This window comes from Piliocolobus tephrosceles, chromosome 16 (assembly GCF_002776525.5).
Source record: "Piliocolobus tephrosceles isolate RC106 chromosome 16, ASM277652v3, whole genome shotgun sequence".
In the NCBI taxonomy this organism is placed as follows: Eukaryota; Metazoa; Chordata; class Mammalia; order Primates; family Cercopithecidae; genus Piliocolobus; species Piliocolobus tephrosceles.
The window spans coordinates 60,859,816-60,879,674 of record NC_045449.1 but is presented as its reverse complement, the minus strand read 5'-3'; the positions used below and the strand labels follow the sequence as shown (position 1 = coordinate 60,879,674).

Genomic DNA, 19,859 nt, shown 5'->3' with positions numbered 1-19,859 from the left:
AGGAAGGAAGGAAGGAAATGGCAAAACCACAATTACTTTTGCACCAACCTAATAGTGTATATGTAGCCATTTTAATTTCTAAGAAGTAACAGAAGGCAGTTGTAAATGTTGTAGACTTTTAAAATGAGAGCATAAAATGACCTTTCATTTCATTAAGGTTTTTGGCTTTGTTCTTCTTTTATTGCCTTAATTGAATTACCAGCTTTACATCTGATAAACACATGCAATTTATTTTACTTTTAATGTTTATAATCCTGTTGCATGTAAGGCCACAAATATCACTTGACCTTTATTTTGTGACTATACTTTTGGAAGAAGTGACTTAAGTTTTTGTAATTTTTTTTCTATCTGACTAGAGTAGTAGTCTTTTTGGTTAGTGAATTGATGTTATTAAAAGATAACCATTTAGGAAAAGCTAACAAACAATGCTACCCTTATTGATTATTGCACATGACACATTAAAAATAGCAACAATTTGTTATTTAAAGATTGGGCTAAGTTGGCATTTAACTTGGAAATGCTAGTGGGTGAGACTAAAGACCTGGAACTCAAGGCTGATTTATAAAAACAAAAACAAGTATTGTTTAGTAAATATTCTTTAGTAACATTTAAAATATCTGATTAATAGATTTAATTCTGAATTTATAGTTCTAGCAGTGTAATCTTTGGCCGTTTTTCCTGAAGGTGTCAGTAAAGACTAATGATGATAAACTGTTGTCTTTTTGTTTTGGAGTATGAGCGCATAAATAGAGTGTTTAAGAAAACAATCACAACACTTTGGAACCTAAAAGCCAGTACTGCTAAATACTTAGCCGGGCTGAGTGCCTTACTTTACCAGTTCTCTGCTGAGCATGTGCTGCTCCCCAGATCCCCATGAGACCTAGAGCTCAGTGTCAGCACAGGCCCGCGTGGGTCATCACTGATCCTTGCAGGCGCTGCCTGCTGAAATGCACTGTGTGCTGTTCTCTCCAACATTTATAAGTGTTTTAGGCTTTATTTTATGACCAAAACATTTTAATAATGTTTATTAAACATTTTTATTCCTGTTATTTTTCTTGCACATTTGATAAATTTATTTTGATAGGTTTTAAAAAGGGATACTTTAAAATTTTCCTGCTTGCAGTGAATTTTTAGCTTATCTGTTTATATATGTTATGTAAACAGAATCATTTGAAGGGCTAGTTTGTGACAGTGGCACATAGACCTTGCTTGGAGAATTTAAAGAGATCTTTTAGTGGCTTTTTTTTTTTTTTCAGCATAGAATTCTTATAATATGAGTAGTTACTCCTGATTTGTTAATCTGTGTATTCTTATATTCGGTCCTTCATTTTACAAAAAGAATAGGTTGCCTTTTAAAAACTCCTTAGTTAGTGCTTTACTGATAATCAGAAGGCATTTTCCTGTAGAAACAGTATTACAGAGTTTAGTTCAAGCCCAACCTAAAAAGTACAATTTAATCAACCACATATAAATTATGGTGATAGTATTGTTTCAGTTATGACCAGTTAGCATTCGTGACATTCTTTCTATGGTACAAGATATTCCAGATTTCATCTTGGGATACTGTTTACTCCTCCTGATTCAGTTTAACATTTACTGAGCACCTGTGCTGTTCAAGGCTCTGGAAAGCTGAGATGTCCATGAAAAGCAATCTGTCAGGTCAGAGATGCACATAGCTAATGTGCACACAGGGCAGCCTGTGGTCAGTAAGTGCTATCACAAAATACAGGCAGGGAAAGGGGAAAACTCTGCAGGGAAATCAGGGAGGCAAAAGTGTGAGAACTGAGTTTAAAGGATAGGGATAGCTAAGTATTTTAGTCTGTATTAGTCTGTTTTCATGCTGCTAATAAAGACATACTTGAGACTGGGCAGTTTACAGTAGAAAGGTTTAATGGACTCACGGTTCCATGTGGCTGGGGAGGGCTCACAATCATAGCGGAAGGTGAAAGGCACATCCACATGGCGGCAGACAAGAAGAATGAGAGCCAAGTGAAAGGAGTTTCCCCTTATAAAACCATTAGATGTTATCAGACTTATTTGCTACCACAAGAATGATACGGGGGAAATTGCCCCCATGATTCAGTTATCTCCCGCTGGGTCCCTCCCACAACATGAGGGAATTATGGGAGCTACAATTCAAGATGAGATTTGGGTGGGGACACAGCCAAACCATATCACTTAGTCAAGACCCACAGGTGACTTGATACAGGGCAAGATTGGCAAGCTGTCAGTTGGTTCAGGGATAAATGAGACAAGTGGTAATTAGGGCTTTACCTAGGACAGTGGAAGTGGGAGGAGAGAATGTGAGAGAGATGAAAGACATTCTGGACCTATTTGGACAAGATTTGGAGAATATTCAGGGCAGGATAGAAGAGGGAGGAGTTCAAGATGGCTTTAAAAATTTCAGCTTGGCTCTCTTTGGGTACGAAGAATCCATTAACTTGTGATAAAGGACGCTGAAGAAGGATCAACTTTGGGATAAAGTTGATGAATTTTGCTTTGGACTTATTACATTTAAAGTGCTTAGGTAAATGATCCATTTATCCATGCACCCATCCACCCATCCATGCACCCATCCACCCACCCACGCACCCACCCACCCATCCATCCACCCACCCACCCACCCACCCACCGACCCATCCACCCACCCACCCACCCACCCACCGACCCATCCACCCATCCACCCATCCATCCACCCACCCATCCATCCATCCATCCACCCACCCACCGATCCATCCACCCATCCATCCCTCCATCCATCCATCTCATCAACCGTCTATCTATCCACCCACCCACTCATCCAACATTTACTGAGCACCCATTATTATGTGCCAGATACTTTGAGAGGTACAAGAATATAGAAAGGCAGTTACAGACTGCTGACAGCAGATCTGTATATAGCTGATAACGATCCAGCATGTAAAATACTACAGAATAGTTTAGAAAAAGTACTATGGTTGGCGCTTTGTTGAAATTGGAGGTGTAGAGCTTAGGGTAAAGTTAGAACCAAATATGCAGATTGGTGATTTATCTGAGGATGTTAGAGCGAATGGATCCCTAGCCTTGGACTTCTCTATGGGAGAAGGGCTCATCTCAGAGTGAGTGGAGGATCTGGCAGGGAGTGCTCCCAGGCTCCAAAGTGGTAGCATGCCATTAGCTGCAAGAGAAAGGAACCTCTAGTGGGGCGCGATGGCTCATGCCTGTAATTCCAGCACTTTGGGAGGCCGAGGTGGGTGGATCACCTGAGGTCAGGAGTTGGAGACCAGCCTGGCCGACATGGCGAAACCCCATCTCTGTTAAAAATACTAAAATTAGTCAGGCATGGTGATGGGGATCTGTAATCCCACCTACTCAGGAGGTTAAAGCAGGAGAATCCCTTGAACCCAGGGGGTGGAGGTTGCAGTGAGCTGAGATTGCGCCACTTCACTCCAGCCTGGGTGAAAGAGCAAGACTTGGTCTCAAAAAAAGAAAAAAAAAGAAAAAAAAATGGAAAAGGACCTCTGTAATGAGACATTTTCTAGGTGTTATGAAGAGGAGAGTAAAGTGAATAAATGGATGGAAGATGCTACCCCGTGAGGTTCAGGACCAGGGACTTGGACTTCTCTTCTTCTGCCAGTTAGTTGCTGTGTAGGAGGTCTCTATCAGTTTCCTTAATGAGAGCCTCACAAATACATGTTTTCCATATTTAATTGTAGTTTAACATAGAAAAAGACAAAAATCATTGGCAACATATTAATGTTATTAAAAATTTCTGAGTATTCCAACTTCACCTTTGTTTTAATGTTGAAAATGTTCAAATTTAGTTCAGCATCAACTGATTATTTCTTCCTTAAAAAATGTCTTTCATTTGGAAAATTGCAGACAGCAACTAGTAACGCCCTCTCTGGATATCACGTGGAAGACTTAGACGAGGGTAAGTGCCAAACGCTGTGTAACTTCTGGTGGCTGTGAATATAGGCTTTGCTTTTTTTATTAATTATTGGGAGAAAATTTACTGAGTTGCAGTACACATATAAATGGAGATGTAGAAGAGAATATAAGATTTTAATTTTAAGAAGTAGGTGTAGATGAAAGCAATTTTCTCCCTGGTACCTTTTCATAGAATAATGGAGTAATGGAGGTAGGAGGTAACTTCAGAGATCATCTTGTTTATTTCCTTGCTTCCATGTAGGACTAAATTTAAACATCATTCTTAACAATCTGTAGAGGGAAGATTTTTCTTCTCTCTCAGTCCTATGCTAGTACAGTTACCACTTTTTGAAAGTTTTGATCTGTAAGCTGAGTTGTTCCTGCCCTAATGAAACTCTGTGATCTCCTCTCCTCTCACCAGAGGAAAGGGAAAAGATGAACATTGAGTGCCTGCTGAATGCTATGTACTATGGGCAGTGTCTTTCACAAAACATGCACTGACTTCTTAGAGTCCTTCTTCATCTTTTTGACAGGTGATGAAACTGACATTAAGGTTTATGAGTTGCCCCAAAGTCACACAGCTAGTAAGAGATGAAGCACAGCTTTAAACTCAACCTGGCTGAATATCTTTCTTTTCCTTTTCTGGGGGGCATAATGACTTGTGAGGGAGTAGAAAATGACTGTAAGTTCCTTGAAACTTGTTGCTGCTCAACCTCTATAAAGTTCTAGTCTGTTTTCCCTCATAATCCTTATTTTCCCTGGCTTATTTAGAAACTCTTATCCAAACAAATCAAAGCTCATTGTATTCACAAGTAAATAAATAATTGCATTTCTAGCTCCTGTCTCAGAATTCAACTTTTTGAACTTTATTTCAATTATAAAAAAGGATTACATTCTACAGTGACATGTGACAGACAAATCCTAAGGAACATGGATGATAATGTGATAACATGGAACTTCTCACTATGCAGTAGTGGAATTTGTTATGTAAGCTTTCCTTCCAGGATACAATGATTTTTTTCATTCCTGAAGGAATTCCTGATAGACAAACATCCCATGCCTAAGAAATGACAAATATACCAGCCACCCGCCTTGTGCTGTTAGGAAAGAGATTGCATGGAAACCTGTCCACCAGTTGCTAGGACAGAGTCAGAGTCACCAGCTTGATTTAACTAACTGCTGGGAAACTGCCTCTTCAGTGATTCCTACGTTTTATGTAGCTGATTGGTAGATTACTTTTTTGGTAGAGGCAAGTATGTCATGTTCTTTTTTACATCATATGGGATGATGTATGTGGAGGGATTGTAGTATTTCTTATACATTATAATATCAGAATTACTGGCTAGCCTCAAATGATAAGACTATATCCTAATTACTCCCTAGGGTCTTGTAATGGTTGGCATTTCCGCCCACCACCTAGGGGAATCACAAGCAGCGAGGAATATACTTTGTGTAAAAGGTAATGTGAATTTTTTTTTAAACAATGACATGTTTTGTTGAAAGAACAGATAATTTTCCTTATCTAATGGAGTAAAGTGGTTTATTTTCAATTTGAAACAGAAGCCATAAAGGTCATTATCATTAAATAATAAAAGTCAAAAGCATATTGATGAGTCATCTTCCTTTAATTCTAAAAAACAGTGATCTAAGTGCAGGTTGTTAAGACTGTTCAGTAGTCTTTTATTTTTATCTATTTATTTTTTTTGAGATGGAGTCTCTCCCTGTCACCCAGGCGGGAATGCAGTGGCACGATCTCGGCCCACTGCAACCTCCGCCTCCCGGGTTTAAGCGATTTTCCTTCCTCAGCCTCCTGAGTAGCTGGAATTACAGGCGCGTGCCACCATACCTGGCTAATTTTTTTGTATGTTTAGTAGAAACGGGGTTTCACTGTGTTGGCCAGGCTGATCTTGAACTCCTGATCTCATGATCTGCCCGCTTTGGCCTCCCAAAGTGCTGGGATTACAGGCATGAGCCACTGTGCCCGGCCTCAGTAGTCTTTTATAATACCAGTTGTATTATGATGGCTGAACTTAATTTCTGTCCTCTTGTTTTTCTTTTCTTTCTTTCTTTCTTTCTTTTTTTTTTTTCTGAGACAGAGTCTCACTCTGTTGCTCAGATGGAAATGCAGTGGCTCAATCACAGCTCACTGCCATCTCTGCCTCCCAGGCTCAAGTGATCCTTTTACCTCAGCCTCCCAAGTAGCTGGGACTACCCGTGTGTACCACTAAGCCTGGCTGATTTTTGTATGTTTTTGTAGAGACAGGGTTTCACCATGTTGCTCAGACTGGTTTTGAACTCCTGAGCTCAAGCGATTCTCCTGCCTTGGCCTCCCAAAATGCTGGAATTACAGATGTGAGCCACCACACCTGACCATGGCCATTTGTTAATGTGAAATTTACTTAGGTTGTGGTGATCGAAGTTGACAATACTTTATGTAAAAAGTAAAATGAAGAAATGTTAAATTGTTTTAACCTTTCTGAAAAATATTATCTTTGTGTAATTCTTATGTAGAATTTATGAATAATTCATATTGAAAGGCTAACCTTTCAAAATTTAATAATTATTTATTAATGTGGAAGGAATGATTAAAGTTACATTTAAAATGATAAACTCTTTGGTTCTTTTTGTAAGAACTTGTAACTAGTGGGATTTTTAGATATAAATTCTCAGTACCTCTTTAGATCGCTTTTGGTAGTGAAGGAAATTTGCTACATGGTTTTGATTACTGAAAGTCAGGAAACTAATGCGTAAGTATTGAAAATCCTAGTGGTGTTATGTTGTACAAGAGATAGAACGCAGTCCTATGAAAAGGAAATATGAGAAGATTTGAAGTACAGATGAAGTACAGACACTTTTTAGAGAAATAATTTAAAGCCAAGCAATAGAAAGACAAAGATTTGGTCCATTAAGACATACTGAAAAGAAACATAAAATGATTTTAAATGTGTCTTCAGAAGTGTAACAGAATTTAATAAATAGTATAATTTTAAGTTCAAGTACTTTGTTGTACCATCAGGAAAAGTTTTAAATATATTCATTTTTTCAAATAACGGTGAACCATTAGAAAATTTATATTGTGCTATGGTTCATTTTTTTATTTCTTACTATCCATATTTTTTCCAATTGAAAAATGGTCTGTAATATAACATCGATCTTTTGCTATTTATAGTTTTATATTTACAATTAATTACATTTATTTTTATTTATTTATTTTTGAGATGGAGTTTTGCTCTTGTTACCCAGGCTGGAGTGGAATGGCATGATCTCGGCTCACTGCAACCTCTGCTTCCTGGGTTCAAGCGATTCTCCTGCCTCAGCCTCTCAAGTAGCTGGGATTACAGGCATGTGCCACCACCCCAGCTTTTGTAGTAGAGATGGGGTTTCTCCGTGTTGGTCAGGCTGGTCTTGAACTCCCGACCTCAGGTGATCTGCCCGCCTCGGCCTCCCAAAGTGCTGGGATTACAGGCATGAGCCACTGCGCCTGACCATTTAATTATATTACTAGTTTAATTTACATTTTTTCTCAGATCTTTTATCAGTGTTTTTATTATTTTTATTTAAAAACTGGCTTTGGCTATAATTTTGCAGGGTATTTAAAACTTTTTAAAAAAGTTAGTGATCAGGGCTGGGCATGGTGACTCATGCCTGTAATCCCAGCACTTTGGGAGGCCAAGGCGGGTGCATCACTTGAGAGGTCAGGAGTTCGAGACCAGCCTGGCCAACATGGTGCAACCCCATCTCTACTAAAAATACAAAAACTAGCCAGGCATTGTGTTGACGGGCACCTGTAATCCCAGCTACTCTGAAGACTGAGGCGGGAGCATCCCTTGAACCCAGGAGGCAGAGGTTGCAGTGAGCCAAGATTGTGTCACTGCACTCCAGCCTGGGCAACAGAGCAAGGCTCTGTCTCAAAAAAAAAAAAAAAAAAAAAAAAAAAAAAAAAAAAAATTATCAAGGTATTTTATTTTTATCTGTTTTTGATCACTGAATTGTCAGTTGAATTTTCTGAGTTGTAAACGTTGAGAAATCATTGACTCTGTTTCCTTTAAAATGAACATTTATAATTTATTCCCTTGAATTTAACATGACTGTTGAATAAATTTGTGACTCTGTAATATAAAACTTTTATTCTAAATTTATTCAAAACTTCAAGCAAGTTAATATATTTTCGGTGAAGTATAGGTAATAGTAATGTAGAAAAGAGTAAAATCACTATGTTTAAAAGTGAAAAGTAAAAGCCTTAAAATGGTAATTAATCATATGTTAACTTTTTTCAGAATGAATTTCCCATATGTAGAAAAATTTTTTAAGGTCCTTATCATTTTGGGAAGTAGGGCATACCTGTGTGTGAGCAGCAAATCCACTTGATGTCAGTGTTGCTTTAAAAAAATCGTACTCTGGCTGGGCATGGTGGCTCACACCTATTATCCCAGCCCTTTGGGAGGCTGAGGTGGGTGGATCAAGAAATCAGGAGTTCAAGACCAGCCTGGCCAAGATGATGAAACCCCGTCTCTACTAAAAATACAAAAACTAGCCAGGCGTGGTGGCAGTCGCCTGTAATCCCAGCTGCTTGGGAGGCTGAGGCAGCGAATTGCTTGAACCTGGGAGGCAGAGGTTGCCCTGAGTCGAGATTACACCATTGCACTCCAGCATGGGTGACAGAGCGAGACTCTGTCCAAAAAAAACCAAAAAAAAAAAAAAAACGAAAACAAAAACAAAACCCAGTTATTCTAAGAGGAATTGTCTAATAGGGTCCTTATATGACCAAAGAAGCTACTTTTTAGTGCCTCTTCTGGAGGGCCGACGTGAATACCTATGCCTTAGGTTCCCCTAATTCCAGAGAAAGTCAGTGAATAATATGGGGAGTTGATGTTTTGATAAACTGTTGTAAATGTTCTCTAAACCTCTTCTCCCTCCTTTATATAAGACAGTACGATAAATATGGCCTTTCAGCACATGAAGTTTTGTTTTTCTTATTGAAGAATCAGAGGGCAAATGCTGGGAGTTTATTTTTAAATGGTTCAGCAAAGTATATGATAAAACAGTCTTTCCTATTCTACTTAGATTTTTAGAGCAAGGAATCTGTAGGTATGGTGCCCAGTGTACTTCAGCACATTCCCAGGAAGAACTAGCAGAATGGCAGAAAAGATATGCTTCACGGCTGATAAAATTGAAACAGCAAAATGAGAATAAACAGCTCTCAGGCAGTTACATGGAAACCTTGATAGAAAAGTGGATGAATTCATTGTCTCCTGAGAAAGTGGTGAGGAAAATAAGCTACATTATTTTTTGTTTGTCTTAAACAATGAACTTGAGTCTTGACTTTATTATGTGCTCTATTTTGGTTTATTTCCTTATCTTCTTTGCAAAGAACTTGATTCTGATAGAATGATGTTTTTAGTAGCTGTAGTAGACCCATTTGTTAAAATGAAGAGCAGAACTAAGCCGTTTGTTTGAAGATTTGCCTGTACCATATTAATTACCTTCCTTCAGGCAGTTTTTGAGTGCCATTTTATGGTGGTGATTAATTTTCTTCCCTCTCTTATTTTAGCTTTACTATATTTTGTTCTTATCAAAATTACTGAAAATGAAGGTATAAAATACTTTGCTCTGTAAACAGTTCCATCATCATCTTAACTGTTAACATTTATTTTCCATGCAAAAGATTTTGTTTGTGCCCTTAGCAACAAAAACATAACGTAAATTGCTGTCTGTTTTCAGCTTAGTGAATGTATAGAAGGAGTAAAGGTAGAGCACAATCCTGACCTGTCAGTTACTGTCAGCACTAAAAAATCCCACCAGACATGGACCTTTGCTCTCACCTGTAAGGTATGAATTTTGTGCTAAAGCATATAAGTTGTGTTTAATTTTCTCAACTCTTTTGTGACCTTTGAATCTCTGTGTTAAAACAATATTGAAAATATTTTAATCTAAGCATATTATATATAGGTTCTAAAGTGTATTTCTGTATTTTGATTATTAAAAGTACAGTTTTAAAAATACTTTTAGACGAAATCTTTGTAGATATTTAGGGTGCTTTCATATTTATTTATTTGGTAAAGAGATCTTTGACATATTGTCTTCTAAACTTGGGACATAGGATGGGGTTCATGGCTTATAAATAACTACTTAAAAATTGTTTAATATAGCAGTTCTAAGATTTTTAAACTATAACAACTTGTTTTTATATTTGGTATGATGAAGTCACAAATTCTGTGATAATGGGTTTTTAATATGGGGCATTTTCTGCAGTGCTTCACATCTTAAATTATAGTAGTCAAAGTTTAAGACTGAAGCAAAATAAACAGTTTCTATGAGTATGCTCAGTGGAAAAGTTTTTGTCTTTTTCGTGGCATTTCTTCTGCTGTACTTTCTGTATCTAGAGATGAAAAATCTAAGAACAGTTAGCTTCAGCCTTGAACCCAATCCAGTGCTTTCAGAGGTAACTGCCCTCTTATGAAGGCTTCCTACTTGAGACTACATGAAACTTTTGTAGGCGAAGAGTATGGAAAGTTGAAGGTTGATGGTTATATAGGGTGATAGCTTTTGCCACAATGAAAAATGAACATGTCATAGGAAGAGAAGGGAAGCTAACGATATAGCATAAATATATAATTTTAACAACTGATTTTTAAAAAACCCTTCTGATTTTCATCTTAAATGGCTTATAAGCACAATTTGTGTTTTAACATAGTATCTTAGAAGCTTGGGGAAGTTAAAGTCCCTTATGGAGATATTTTCATTGAAGAGCCCAATTACAATTGGATTTTTCACCCCCTTGTACTCAATGAATTATTTTAACTTCCTTGTAGCCTGCAAGAATGCTGTATCGTGTAGCATTGCTTTATGATGCTCATCGTCCTCATTTTAGTATCATTGCAATATCTGCCGGAGATAGTACTACCCAGGTATCACAAGAAGTCCCAGAAAACTGTCAAGAATGGATAGGAGGAAAGATGGCCCAAAATGGATTAGATCATTACGTGTATAAAGTCGGGATAGCATTTAACACAGAAATATTTGGAACTTTTCGCCAAACCATAGTTTTCGACTTTGGATTGGAACCAGTACTCATGCAAAGAGTAATGATTGATGCAGCTTCTACAGAAGGTAATATTTAGACTTTTTTTCCCTGATACAATGTATTAAAAAGCAACATTTAAAGATATGTGTTGGCCCCTGAATATATTCCATGGCTAGGAAGAGAATAATAATAATGAAAAAAAAATCACAGATTAATTGACTCATTTACTGTGTAATGGGCTTATAATGGTTCACACTGTGCCCTGATTTCTTCATAGAGCCACCAGGCAAAGCTTGAGCTTTGGGATTCCCCCACCTTGTTTGAGTAGATGATCAGGCCTGTTTTGGTCTACCAATTTCATTTCACAGTAGGATGGTTTTAGCACAGTAATATCTTTCAATATTAGTTTGGGTAGAATATCATTTTAATGGTAATTGTGTATATACCTACAATGTTTATTTTCATGTCCTATTGACTAGTTAACTTTGCTGATGTTAGTACATTATTTCTGAATGAAAAGTCTTGAATATAATAAGCCTTCATAAATCATTTTGTGCATCCACTAGTGTTAAGGAAGCCAAGGTGCCTTTAATTAAATCTGCTCTTTGGTTTTGGAAAGAGGTCCCTGGTTTCAACATGTAAGTGTGACATAAGGAATTACTTTGTACATTGTCAATTTATTGCCTGTACCTAAATTTTATGCCAAGATCCAACAGGACAAAGAAAGGACATGTTAGCCCACATTTCCTTTGCTCTTAGTTGGATTTATAGGTGTTCTATTCTGTTTAACAAAAACTAAATATTTATTTAACAAACACTTCAAAAAGCAGAACAGTATGAAACTTGTCTTTCTATTGACTATAACTAACCATATTGTGGAGGGCGTTTTTTGCTATGTACCATAATGTCCCATTCATGAGAACCTAGAAGAAGTTGTTTTTCTTATGAGCAAATGCTAGACTTTCATTTTTTTGCAAATAGTGTAAAGGTGAAATTGGTCTGTCTTCCTCTTTACTTTAGCTGCTAGTAAGTTTGAAACAATGATGGTGCCCAAATTTAACAATTGTTCGGTGACATCTTCTTCTGTGTGTGCTGATACTACCCAGATTTCACTTTACCCTTATTTCCCACTGACTTGGATCCCTTTTACTTGTTTTTATTCAGTAGTGTGTATTTTTGTCATCTTTTCAGTACTCTTTGGAATCAGAATAAATTTCCATAGCTAAATAGATATGGTAGTTGATAAAATAAAAAAAAGTATTTGGCTTATATATATTAGCATAGTATTTGGCAAATTCTTTCTGCAGAGGGCCAGACAGTTAATATTGTAGGTGTTGCAGGGCAGGTGATCTCTGTTGCAACTACTGAGCTCTCCGTTGTAATGAGAAAGCAGCCATAGACAATACATAAGCAAATGGGTGTGAGTGACTGTGTTCCAATAAAACTTTATTTTCAAAAACAATGGCTGCATTTGACTTTCGTGTTGTAGTTTGCCTACCCCATACTAGTAAGTTGCTTTTAGAGACCAGACCTTGAGAACCACTAGGCAGCATCCTTTTTAAATCATAAAGAGATTTAAGTCATAAAGAGAGACCAACATACATTTCCTACTTTCAAATATAACTGTGAAGGATGTTCTTGGCTTACATGTGGGTTGTATTTTAGAAGTTTGCTTGTACATTAGTGGCTTATAGCTCAGACTCCTTTACCCTTAGAAATGTTTGTAAGTGTTGTCAAGAATTCTTATTAGTTAATAAAATATTTAATTAATAATGTAAAATGTTAAATGTCTGCAGTAAAATGTGAAAGAACGATACGATTAAAACAGATGATAATTAGAGAAGGTGGTGATGAAGAAGAACTTGGGGTACTTTCATAGGCTTGAGAAGAATAAAAGTACTTTGACTACTTCTGCCTCAGATATGTGTTAACTTTTCTAGTTGGAGTAGAACAGTGGACAAAATTCAGAGTCAAATAGAATAGGATTTGAATCCTGATTTTCAGCTTATTACATATGTGAGCCTGGGCAGAGTACTCAGCTTTTGTGGGCTTCATGGGGAAACATCTCTAAAATGGGGCTAGTAATATCTGTTATAGATTATTGTGAGAACCCGAAGCCTCGTACAACATCTGGCTCATAATAGACATTTAGTTAATAGTAGCTATTATGTTTATAATTAGCCTTGATTAGGATAATTTCTGGCTTATACACGAAAGGAAGAAAGTAGGAAAAGAGAAGAGTTGGGTTTTTTTTTGTTTGTTTATTTTGTTTTTGTTTTTTAAAATGAGGACTTGGACTAGGGTGCAAGTAGAGGACTTAAAGAGCAGAGATGAAGACCCGAGTCCTTGAGGCCACAGTGCCTGCAGATCTTGGCAACAGAACACAATGTAGGAATTGAAAGCATAGATTTCCAAGATGACTGATGTTTTGAGCCTGGTAGCAGGAAGAAACAAAGAGTCTCCTTTCTGATGTTTCTAATATATCAGTTTGAAAATGTTTTCAGTTTTACATTTCATTCAGATGTGATAGAGGGGATTTATACAGATGAGGGTATCCTCCTCTTTTTTTTAATAATACCATATCCTTTTTTTAGTGACTTCTTTGTAGTTTACCTTTTTTCCTATAAGTAAGATTTTACTTTTAAATCTTGTGATATAAAATAATTGAAAAAACTTAAGCATTTTCTTGAACTAATTTGGAAACATTAACATGATTTCACATAGTGAAATTTGTTTAAAGACAAAGGAAAAATAACGAACAATATGAAATCTACAAAATGCATTTTCTTATGTAAGATTTTGAAAGTTGGGGAAAGTAAAACTTAGATCTAGGTTTTAGTGAAGCTAGATGACATTGGGCTAACTTTTTTTAGTCATCAGCATAATGACTTATGCAATTTTACCCTTAAAATTGATGTCATTGAATATCTTACCATTTTGTTAATTCTTAAAATTTGTATTACGTGACTACATTTGTTTCAGTGTGATTATGTGGAGAGTCCTAACAGAATTGTGAAGAAGTGAAAGCAGAATATAAGTAGTGTAATATTTATTTCTTGCTTTTATCTTAGTATTGTTACAGTTAGTGTTTTGATTAGCACAGGAGAGTCTTTGTCAGCAGAAAATATGTTTATGGGCAAACAATTTGTTTATGTGAAATTACAATTTTATAAAATGTTCTGAGACAGTAAAAATGTAAAATGGCAGTGTCCTATTTTGTATCTTTTCCTGGAATACTTGTGTGGACAACATTCAGAGACATTGAGAGCAAGATAACTACTTTGTTAAATTGGTGACAATCTGACAGCCTGGCTAATTTGATCTTCAGCCTCAGCCAGTTCATCAATGGATCTTCCTTGGCCTGAAATTAGGAGAAAAGTGTCATTCCAGGTATAAGTTGGCCAAATGCAGTTGGGAATTGAATTAGGTCTGGGATCTGTCATATTTCCAAACAGTTTTGAAAATATTATAAATTATAATATAATTTGGTTTTTCCATACACAAGAAAACTTAGTGATTCCGTGAAACTGGAATTGGGTTGGGAAATAGCTCTATTTTATTTATTTATTTAGTTAGTTAGTTAGTTATTTATTTATTTATAGACAGAGTCTTGCTCTGTTGCCCAGGCTGGAGTGCAGTGGTGCAATTATAGCTCACCGCAGCCTTAAACTCCTAGGCTTGAGTGATCTTCCCACCTCAGCCTCCTCAGTAGTTGAGACTCTGGGTGCACACCATCATGCCTGGCTAATTAAAAAAAAATTTTTTTTTGTAGAGACAGGTTCTTGCTGTGTTGCTCAGACTGGTCTTGAAGTCCTGGGCTCAAGTGATCCTTCTACCTCAGCCTCCCAGAGTACTGAGATGATAGGCATGAGCCACCATGCCCGGCCAGTATGTTTCTTTTTTTCTTTTTCTTTTTTTTTTTTTTTGAGGCAGAGTCTCACTCTGTTGCCCAGGCTGGAGTGCAGTGGCGCGATCTCGGCTCACTGCAAGCTCTGCCTCCCGGGTTCACACCATTCTCCTGCCTCGGCCTCCCAGGTAGCTGGGACTACAGGCGCCTGCCACCACGGTGGCTAATTTTTTGTATTTTTAGTACAGATGGGGTTTCACCGTGTTAACCAGGATGGTCTTGATCTCCTGACCTCATGATCCACCCGCCTCGGCCTCCTAAAGTGCTGGGATTACAGGCGTGAGCCACAGCACCCGGCCTATGTTTCTTTTTTTTAGAGATTACTCCTTCTCAGTGGGAAATATTTATTGCCTCCTCCACTTGATTGGCTGTTCATTGTTTTTAAGCAAGTTTTTGTCCTTAAATGAATGCTGGAAACATATTTCTCTTGCATAAAGTTATAAATTTGGACCATGCTAGGCTGTTAGCTTAGCATTTTCTAAATTGTGTTCCACTAAAATTAATATTTAACACCTAAGGTGTAGAATTCCTTGTACAAATAAGTGTAGAAAAGCAGCATGCATTATTTCTCTCTTAGAGAATCACAGTGTAGCTCAATCATTGGCTCTCAGTGTCTGTCAAACTGATATATTTGTGTAACTTAGTTATATTAGTATTACTCATTGAAACTTAAAATCAAGTTATAGAGCAGATGTTTATATTTCTTTAGTTCATTGTTCAGTATTGAACTAAAAATCCTACTTACTTTAGTTAATTCAAATTTGAATTGGAGGAAGATAAACATAGGTTTTGGGTTTCTTTCTTTCTTTTCTTTTCTTTTCTTTTTTTTTTTTTACTATTACTGTCACTATACCTCAAGCATCCAGACCTTTTCTGTTTGTAGGCCATGAACAAACATTTTTTTTTCTCTAGTCATTTTGGCAATCCTGGAAACTCTTTAGGAAATATGAGTGACTTTAGCTTTGCTTTTTCTAGTTTTTTTTTTTTCCCTTGTTGGGGAGATTCAGGTTCATTAAAAGACACTATATACTAAAAAAGTTTTTGGACGAAGGATACGCTTTTCAAAAATGCGTGGCAAAAGGCATCTGCAGAGGAAGGAAGCTAGTGAGTTATCCCCTGTTTAGAAAACAGACTGCATTCTTATGGTTTATACCACAACTTGATTAATGGAAAATTTTTGTTTGTCACAATTGATTTGGAATTCTGTTTTGAATATCTGGAAGCAACATGTTGAAAATGAACTCTTGTGGTTAAATATGGACACTTGATATCATATATATCTCTAGTTTGAGTCTAGCTGTCTATGTTAACATTAACATTAAAGTTTAGTCTATCTTAGAAAGTATTCCCAACTACCAAAGTTGTTGGTAAGTGAAGAGCATATTATATATCTACATAATATTGTGTAATCAGTAAAGTAATAGAAAAATAGACTTAGTTTGTCAATAAAAGAAACAAAACTGAATAGAAGCATGTAAAAAGCATGAGATATTTCTTAATGCTCTTATTCTGCTGTTTTAACTTTTTGTTAGCCTCTTTCACAGAGAGAAATAGGGACAGTTAACATGGACAAGCTGAGAGATATTCACCTTGCTTCCATGTGGCAGTTTGGGTGAAAGAAAGGGTATAGAAATGGGTCACTGAAGCGGTCATTTGGGATTACTGTGGGATTTTATTTTATTGTTAATTTGGGCAGTCAAGATTTGTAAAGCCACATACCAAAATATTTTCTAAGGAAGAGTGTGGTATCTGATTTTGGAATTAGGAAGCATTTCATCTCATTGTCTAACTCCTAGATAAATATAGCAGGTTTTAATAAATTCCATATTTAACACCCATTTATTGCCTGCCTCTTACATGTCAGCCCTTGTGCTGAGTACTTAGAACACTCGATTTCCCCACCCCTTATTTTCTTCTTATCTGCCCTCCAGGTCCTGTTAAAGGTATTTTTCAAGTCTGCTATACTATATACTTCAAGACGAAACAAACCCACCCTTTGGATGCTTTATTAGAATAGTAAAGATGTGGTTAAAATGCAGGCACTGCTATTCTCAGGGTCAGAAGGCCAAGGGAAGTTGGGAAATGTATCTTGTGTCAGACTAGTTATTTCAACCTTGAATTCTATTTTTGATAGCGGAACCCCTTCAAAAGACTATGTTATCTTCAAAAGATTAGGTATATTCTAATTATCTTTTACTTTTTCTTACAGATTTCTATTAAAATCTGTTTATAGTTTTTGCCTAGCGCATCTCAGGGTAACACATTCCATAGGTCTATAATTTCTGTCGAGTTTGCTTTAAGATTTATTATTATAGGAATTGGTTAATAAGTCAGTGTAAAAGTTCAATTCCTAAATGATTGTATGAAATTGATCCTAACCTGCTTACTTCTCATCTTTTTGTTTTTTTTTGATACCGAGTCTTGCTCTGTCACTCAGGCTGGAGTGCAGTGGCGCAATGTTGGCTCACTGCAACCTCTGCCTCCTGGGTTCAAGTGATTCTCCTGCCTCAGCCTCCAGAGTAGCTGGGACTACAGGCATGAGCCATCACGCCTGGCTAATTTTTTTTGTATTTTTAATAGAGATGGGGTTTCGTCATGTTGACCAGGCTGGTCTTGAACTCCTGACCTCAGGTGACCTGCCTTCCTCGGCTTCCCAAAGTGCTGGGATTACAGGCATGAGCCACCATACCTGCCCATTTCTCAACTTTCCAGTGTTTTTCACTTTAGCCTAATCTAGGCTGAAGAAAATGCATGCCAAGTATGCACTGTCTCAGGCTGCCCTGAGTGCTGAGGTGTTAGCAGTACGCATGTGCTGTTGGTGGAGATGACAAAGAGCCCCAATAGAAGTCATGCCCAGTGTCCCCATAAGGGACCCATGTCCTTCCTCTATTTACTAGGTGACCTTTAAGCACTGTAGGTTAGGTGGGTCATTAAATCAATTTAGTAAGTTTCTTTGTACAAGTGAGAGGAATGGAGCTGGAAGTTTGACTCAAATTCAGATGAAGTAGGGAAAGAGAAATGGGTTTTGCATACCGTATCCTTAGTAGTAGTCACTGGCCACAGTTCATTTTTGATATCCAAGTTGAAGACAGATCAGTAGTTTGTAGGTTTTTTGTTGCTGGCATGTGTGGATTTTTTTTCAAGATTCGTTTTGCTCCTCTACTTTTCCTTTCCCCTGCACTGTGTTTAAAGTCATTAAAAGAAGTAAATGGAATAAAATTTAGCGTTGTTTGAGAATTGTTTTGAAATTCTTGTGCTACCTGCTAAAGACACTTAACATTTAATTTTTATGATACATAATAGTTGTATACATTTTTGAAGTATGTGTGATATTTTGATACAAGCATTTAAGAGTTTCATAAAATCAAGGTGGGAATCGGTACTATATAGATAAAATGAGAAAAACAAACACTGCTATTGCTCATGCCACTTTTCCCCAAAAGCCTAAATACTGTTAACCTAGAGTAGAAAAGCTTTCTGCATTTTGTTTGTATATTAGGTAGGTGATTCAAAAAGCATTTTCAAGCGAAAGCTCTGTCATTTTAGATTTGTTCTTGTCTCGGCTACGTAAGCATCGATTAGGAGTAACTAGTGAGTTTTTAAAGTATATGAATATAATAGTAATCTAGGCATAGTCTGAATTAATTTTATTAAAGTGAAATGTAAAATAAAATTATGAAATATAATCTCCCCACCACCAAAGAGTAGTTAGATCTCCTTTAAAAACTACATACTAAATAGATTCCTTACTATTATGTAGGGTTTAGTATTTATTTATTTATTTATGTATGTATGTATTTATTTATTTATTTATTTATTTATTTATTTATTATTTGAGATGGAGTCTGGCTCTGTCTCCAGGCTGGAGTGCCGCAGGGCGATCGATCTCGACTCACTGCAACCTCTGCCTCCTGGGTTTAAGTGATTCTCCTGCCTAAGTAGCTGGGATTACACACGCACGCCACCACGCCCAGCTAAGTTTTGTTTTTGTTTTTTTTGTTTTTGAGACGGAGTCTTGCTCTGTAGCCCAGGCTGGAGTGCAGTGGCGCGACCTCGGCTCACTGCAAGCTCCGCCTCCCAGGTTCACGCCGTTCTCCTGCCTCAGTCTCCTGAGTAGCTGGGACTACAGACGCCTGCCACCACGCCCGGCTAATTTTTTGTATTTTTTTTTAGTAGAGATGGCGTTTCACTGTGTTAGCCAGGATGATGTCGATCTCCTGACTTCGTGATCCTCCTGCCTCGGCCTCCCAAAGTGCTGGGATTACAGGCGTGAGCCACTGCGCTTGGCAGTTTTTATTTATTTTTAAAGAGTTGGTTATTTGATATGTCACTGTAATACGCTATTTCTCTTTTTGGCTTTTGAATTAAGGACAAAAATTATATACCTCCTTGTTATTTTGATAATAATTAACCTCTGATCTTTAGTGATGGTATAATCTATGTTAGGGGTATTGGTATTTATAAAATTTCAATACTTTTTGTAGCTATGATCTAATGAATGATAATTATGGCAGTTTTCAATTTCAAAGTCTTTCTTTTTGTTTTTCCTTTTCTTTTTAGACAGAGTCTTGCTCTGTCACTCAGGCTGGAATGCAATGGTGCAGTTTCGGCTCATTGCAGCCTTCACATCCTGGGCTCAAGCAGTTCTCCTGCCTCAGCCTCCCAAGTAGCTGGGATTACAGGTGCCTGCTACCATGCCTGGCTAATTTTTGTATTTCCTTCCTCCCTCCCTCCCTCCCTCCCCCCCTCTGCCTCCCCCCCTCCCCTGCCTTCCCCCCCCTTCCCTCCCCCCCCCCCCCTCCCCCCTTCCCTCCCTCCCTTCCCTTCCCTCCCTCCCTCCTTCCCTCTCTCCCTTTCTTTCCTTTTTTTTTTGAAATGGAGTCTCACTCTATCACCCAGGCTGGAGTGCAGTGGCATGATCTTGGCTCACTGCAACCTCTGCCTCCCAGGTTCAACTGATTCTCCTGTCTCAGCCTCCTGAGTAGCTGGGATTACAGGTGCACACCACCATTCCTGGCT

At 37.5% G+C, this 19,859-nt stretch overlaps 1 protein-coding gene across 4 annotated transcripts in view; it reads left to right on the top strand.

Annotated features, from left to right (window-relative positions):
- Window positions 1-19,859, top strand: part of HELZ (helicase with zinc finger) — a 177,272-nt gene that overhangs the window by 47,027 nt on the left and 110,386 nt on the right. For all 4 annotated transcript variants that reach the window (XM_023212003.3, XM_023212004.2, XM_023212005.2 and 1 more), the window contains 5 exons: window positions 3,862-3,913; window positions 5,293-5,368; window positions 8,974-9,172; window positions 9,631-9,738; window positions 10,722-11,019. In XM_023212003.3, coding sequence (XP_023067771.1) covers window positions 3,862-3,913; window positions 5,293-5,368; window positions 8,974-9,172; window positions 9,631-9,738; window positions 10,722-11,019 — 733 coding nt within the window. The remainder of the gene's footprint in view (window positions 1-3,861; window positions 3,914-5,292; window positions 5,369-8,973; window positions 9,173-9,630; window positions 9,739-10,721; window positions 11,020-19,859) is intronic.